Below are 6,246 nucleotides of genomic sequence, written 5' to 3'. Positions count from 1 at the left end.
GGGACACCAAATTTAGCCTATGCTATTAGACTAAACAGAAGTTGGTGCGATTGTGGAAAATTCCAGGCCTTCCGCATTCCTTGCTCCCATGTCATTGCAGCATGCGCTTATACTCGTCAAGACACTTACAACCATTTATCTGATGTGTACAAGACCGTCACCGTCATGAATGTATATAATAAAAGCTTCTCGGTACTACCAATGGGAGAATAATGGCCTCCATATGAAGGTGATATAGTTTGGCACAACGGCGAGACGCGTAAAAAGAAAAAAGGAAGGCCAAACAGCACACGTATCAGGACAGAAATGGATTCCGCAGATAAAATGATAAGATTATGTAGTATATATTGTCAACCAGGACACAACAAGAACAACTGTCCCAATCGAGGAGCATCATCTGGGTCTTAAGCTTTTTGTAACATTGTATTTCTGTAACCTTCAATCATTATATATCATTAAGTTTTTGTTACAACGAGGTTCACAACAAACATCAGTACAAAATAAGCTAACTGAAAACAGAAATATTTCTAACTGATTACAATAATCAAATTGATGTCATCTCGACCGAACATCATTTCCCTAACATCCTTATCAGTCTTCATTCGCACCCAACCAAAGATACTGTCGAGTCTCTCAATACTTCTAATTTTTTCCCCTTCTGATATTTTCCCATCTAACCAACGAACCAACTCCATCTTCAGTTGCTTGAACGTAGTGATGTTCCAGAAGAGCATCAACATCTGAGGTTTGTCTCTCGCATAAATCACCTTTCCGTATCGGCGACGAACACCAAACATGATTGCCAAATGATTGCCAAATGATTAAATAAGATGTGGAACAATGACTCGCGCAACACATCTATTTATAACAAAAAAATTGCATTTTACACTGAGGTGTCAATCCAATTGGCGTCTCCTTTGTAAAAATACACATGAGCGCCAATTGGATTGACTAAGGCACATGCCCTAACCAATCCAATTGGCGCCTCCATTCAATTTTTAAGATGAGTCGCCAATTGAATTGGCGTCTCCTCCTAAAAGTGGGGTAGTTTGAGATTTTTTTTGAAATCAAGGGTATTTTGGAAATTTCTTTAAAAAATTGGATTATTTTTGTAAAGAATTCTCATAACTTGTGAGGAGAAAAAAATATAAATATTATAATTAAAAAAATCCTAAATTCAATTTTAGAAATTAAATTAACTAATATAAAATGATTAACAATGTATTTAAAAAGACAAGAAAAAGACTTCAATGATAACTTTTTTACTAAAATAAAATATGTTTACTTTCACATTTAAAAAAAGATTTTTATATTTTTGTTAAAGCAAAAATGATGTTTACTTAAAGTTTTATAAAATCTGATTTGTAATTAATAAAAGTTAAAAAATGTTCACATAGACAGAATAAAAAGAAAATACCAACAATTAAGCACTTGAGCTTTAGTGATCTTTCAATACGAATTTAATTGTTCCATCCTAGCAAAGCAATGACATCTCAAAAAAGAAAAAACACATGCCATAAAGGAGGGAAACTTCCTCCTGTTTTCCTTTGAGAGTGTGGTGTCTAAAGTTATCCCATTATTTTTCACTAAAAAATATAAGAAAAACAATTACTGGCAATTTTCTTTTTTAATATTCATGATTGAAAGAAAAGATCTATCCCATAGTAGAAGCCACGCGGCTACTCGACGCTAATTAGTTGCCATTAGAAGGAAGACGTAACTGAATCAAAGTTATCATCCGATATAATTTAATACTCCACCCCTTATAACAGTTGAATTTAATTTCGTAACACCTTATTTATTCATTTTAAAAAAATTAAATCATAAAAAATTTAAATATAAAAATTAATCTGAAGTAAAATAAGATAATTAATTTTTTAAAAAAACATTTATAAAAACAATAAATTTTATTAATATAAATATAAGACCAGTATAAATAAAAGCTAATATAAAACTACTTTAAACTAATAAATATAAAGAAAATATAAGCTAATATAAAATGACTTTAAACTAATAATATAAAATATTTATCTCTTTTTAATAAGATTATTTTGAAGTTTAGTATTTGAATTCACAACCGACTAATTTAAAACCATCAGTCAATAACAAAATCTATTTAAAACCACAATTTTTTATATATAAATTGATCAAACATAAAAATTGTTAGGATCTACAAAATCTATTTAAAATCACAACAAAATTTTATATAAATTAACCAAACATAAAAATTATTACCATCTTATAAAATTTGAATTTAAAATTGTGAAAAGACATATGCCGGTGACTAAATCCGTCATCAACTAAACTTTTTTATGTCGCATCTTTTAGTCAAAAATAATCAAAATGAATAGACAAAAAGAAGAAAAGCTCATTTTTCACATCTGAAAGAATAATATTTTAAAACGGAGAAGCCAATTTAAAAATATTTTAAAAAACATTACTTTAATTTAGCTAATAATAAAATAACACTTTTAAAAAAAGTGGGCCCATGAGACATATTCGGAGTCCAATTGTTAAGAGGCCCAATTCCACCACCTTGTTCCTAAATCCTCCCTATATAAATTCCCCTCACCTGCCATGCAATCTTCGCTCACTTCCACCTCTCAAAAAACACGTCTTCTGTTATCTGTTCCTCTTTCAAGCACTCCAAATCCAAAATAACCTCTTTGCTTTCTGTCATACACAACCTTTTCCATTTTTCTCTCCACATCTTTCTCCTATTTTACCCATTCCCCTCTCCCTCTCTCTCTCTCACCTCACCTCACCATAATTCTCTCTCTCTATAACCGATTTTCTCTCTCAACACCCTCAAAAACAAACCAATTCATCCTCCTATTTTCTACCTCATTATAATTTTCACTAGATCCGCATGCTTTGCTTTCCCTTACGTGCTTGAATATTTCCCTCACCTCGTTTTCGTTCCCGTTTTCGTAACCTCTTTAGCTCTATCTTTCTTCTGAGGGATAGTTGTGGGGATTGATTTTGTTAGAGAGAGTTTCGAGGGGAAGTTCTCCTTTTTTGATTCAGTTTTTCACTGTCTTCTTTTGGGGGGGTAGCCGGGGCTTTTGCCTCGGCGGGTTTTAAAGCCCCCACGTTCACAAACTAATTACTTTTCCTCATTCAAACAAACCCTATTTAACCTATTTTTTCGTTCACGGAAGATATAGATATGCCGGCTTTAACTTGTTTTGTGGATGGTGCTGCTGCACTCCTACATCCTCCCGGATACGCTCTCGCCGGAGATTTCACTCTTCCGTTGCCGTTCACATTTTCTGCTGCGGCGACAATAACCGATGATGCTGATGCCACCGCGGTTGAGGATTCCAATTCCATTTGGTCTCCTTCACTTTCCAGCAAACTGTTCAGAATTGATGGCTGGGGCTTTCCCTATTTTGGTGTTAACGCTGCTGGTGACATCTCCGTTAGGCCTCATGGCTCGGCGACGATGTCTCACCAGGAGATTGATTTGCTCAAGGTTGTGAAAAAAGCCTCCGATCCGAAATGCTGTGGCGGACTCGGGTTACAGCTGCCTCTTGTTGTTCGGTTTCCTGATGTTTTGAAGGATCGTCTTGAGTCCATTCATGCGGCTTTTGACGGTGCGATTCAGTTGCAGGGGTATGAATCTCATTACCAAGGTGTTTATCCTGTGAAGTGTAACCAGGATAGGTATATTGTGGAGGACATTGTTGAGTTCGGGTCTTCGTTTCGGTTCGGGTTAGAAGCTGGGTCGAAACCCGAACTGCTTCTGGCTATGAGCTGTTTGTGTAAAGGCAACAGAGAAGCCTTTCTGGTTTGCAATGGTTTCAAAGACAGTGAGTATATCTCTCTGGCTTTGATTGCAAGGAAGCTGGCTTTGAACACTGTTATTGTTCTTGAGCAAGAGGAAGAGCTTGATATGGTGGTTGAGATCAGCAACAAGCTCTGCATTCGTCCTGTGATTGGTGTTCGTGCGAAGTTGAAGACCAAACATTCTGGCCATTTTGGTGCAACTTCTGGTGATAAAGGTAAATTTGGTTTAACTACAATTCAGATTTTGCATGTGGTGAAGAAGCTTGAACAATTAGATATGCTTGATTGTCTCCAATTGTTGCATTTTCATATTGGTTCTCAAATTCCCACAACTGAGTTGCTTGCTGATGGTGTTAGAGAAGCTTCACAGATCTATTGTGAATTGCTTCGTTTGGGTGCCCAGATGAAAGTTTTGGATATTGGGGGTGGTTTGGGAATAGATTACGATGGTTCAAAGTCTGGTGATTCTGATGAATCTGTTGCTTATGGTTTAGAAGAGTATGCAGCTGCTGTTGTTCATGCTGTGAAATATGTATGTGATCGTAAGAACGTGAAGCACCCTGTGATTTGCAGTGAGAGTGGTAGGGCCATTGTGTCTCATCATTCCATTTTGATTTTTGAGGCTAGTGGTGCAAGTACAAACACTGCTCCTTCGTTGTCCTCCATTGAGTTACAGTATTTAGGCGAAGGGCTCTCTGAAGAAGCACTTGCTGATTATCAGAACATTTCTGCTGCTACCCTTCGCGGTGAATATGAAGCATGCTTGCTCTACACTGAACAATTCAAGAAACGCTGTGTTGAGGAATTCAAGCAAGGGACTTTAGGGATTGAACAGCTTGCTGCAGTGGATGGTCTGTGTGATTTGATAACGGAGACAATCGGGGTCAAGGATCCTGTTAAGAAGTACCATGTGAACCTTTCTGTGTTCACCTCTGTTCCTGATTTTTGGGGCATAAATCAGTTGTTTCCCATTGTCCCCATTCACCGTTTGGATGAGAAACCAACTGCGAGGGGTATTTTATCTGACCTGACTTGTGACAGTGATGGGAAGATTGACAAGTTCATTGGCGGTGAGTCAAGCTTGCCGCTTCATGAAATGGAAGGACACGGTGGGGGATACTATCTAGGAATGTTCTTGGGCGGGTCTTATGAGGAGGCGCTTGGTGGGTTGCACAACCTGTTTGGTGGCCCTAGTGTAGTTAGGGTGTTACAGAGCGATGGTCCACACGGTTTTGCTGTTACGCGGGCAGTTGCTGGATCGTCTTGTGCAGATGTCCTTCGAGTGATGCAGCACGAGCCGCAGCTCATGTTTGAGACGCTTAAGCACCGGGCACTTGAGTTTTGTGGACAGCATGATGATGACAGTGTGGTGAATGCAGGGGTGTTGGCAAATAGTTTAGCTCAATCCTTTGATAACATGCCTTATCTGGTTTCATCCACAACCTGTTGCTTGAATGCTCTCACGAACAATAATGGATTTTACTACTGTTCTGGTGATGATTTCAGTGCAGATACTGTTTCTGTTGCCACTTCTGTTGCTGGAGAAGATGAGAATTGGTCTTATTGATGTGCTTGAGTATCGACTTTTCTAGCATTCCCTTTTCATTATGATGTTGTTGGTTGTTGTCAAGGTGGTCTTTTCTTTATCATTCTATTTTTTTTTTTTTGGTTTAGCAAAGAATGTTTGAAGAAGCAGCACAGGGTCTTCATGTGCCTTTGTTTGCAATTTCGACTTCTTAATGTTGGATTTCTGTAGTTTATTTTCTTTGTTGCCTTGATTTTTGTGTTTGGAATAAACCATTCAACTCCTTGATTTTTGGTGTGTTGAGAATAAACAATTCAACTTCATATTCCTTTTCCAGCCGAGTTAATTTTCTTTTCTTCTTTAGAGTATTTTGTGATTTGACAGTTTAATATTGTCCGATAACGAAGAACATGTAAACTAGTATTAATCATGACATAATATAATGAATTTTGTCTGTTTTTTATTAGAAAAAAAATTATTTTTCAAAATTAATTAAACTTCAAACTCTAAACATACAGATAAATTAATTATTAATTATTTCTTTTTATAAAACTGAAGAGTTTTTACATTTTTTAAAATAAATTTATTGAGAAATAACTGTATCTAGATCATATAAATAATTTTAAATAGAGTATTAGTTATTGTGAATCTTTGCTTAGCGTACTTTAGATTTTCCTCTGCATGCAACCTTGATTCAAAACACGGGACTATATCTAACAAAGGAATGGTCAAATTGGTCAAATTTGGGTAATTGTTTATTTTCTTAAAAAAATCATAAAGACTACTTCTAGTTTTCCTCCTTATGCAGCCTTTAATTCAAAACATGAGACGCTATCTAACAAAGGAATGGTCAATATTTTTGTTGGGTTTAAAATGGGCGACAGAGGTCGATAGTGAAATCAGACATCCCAAAAGAAAGATTGTTTATGTTA

The 6,246-nt window shown here is 36.3% G+C and overlaps 1 protein-coding gene across 1 annotated transcript; it reads left to right on the top strand.

Annotated features, from left to right (window-relative positions):
* Nucleotides 1–2,560: 2,560 nt before the first annotated feature.
* On the top strand, nt 2,561–5,910 carry LOC127106104 (arginine decarboxylase). Its single transcript, NM_001427030.1, has one exon. The coding sequence runs from the start codon at nt 3,170–3,172 to the stop codon at nt 5,354–5,356; it is 2,187 nt and encodes a 728-aa protein (NP_001413959.1). The 5' UTR covers nt 2,561–3,169; the 3' UTR covers nt 5,357–5,910.
* Nucleotides 5,911–6,246: the final 336 nt, after the last annotated feature.

The sequence above is a fragment of the Lathyrus oleraceus genome, chromosome 7, assembly GCF_024323335.1.
Source record: "Lathyrus oleraceus cultivar Zhongwan6 chromosome 7, CAAS_Psat_ZW6_1.0, whole genome shotgun sequence".
Lineage (NCBI taxonomy): Eukaryota > Viridiplantae > Streptophyta > Magnoliopsida > Fabales > Fabaceae > Lathyrus > Lathyrus oleraceus.
Note: the sequence above shows the minus strand (reverse complement) of the source record. Positions and strands in the feature narration are given on the sequence as shown.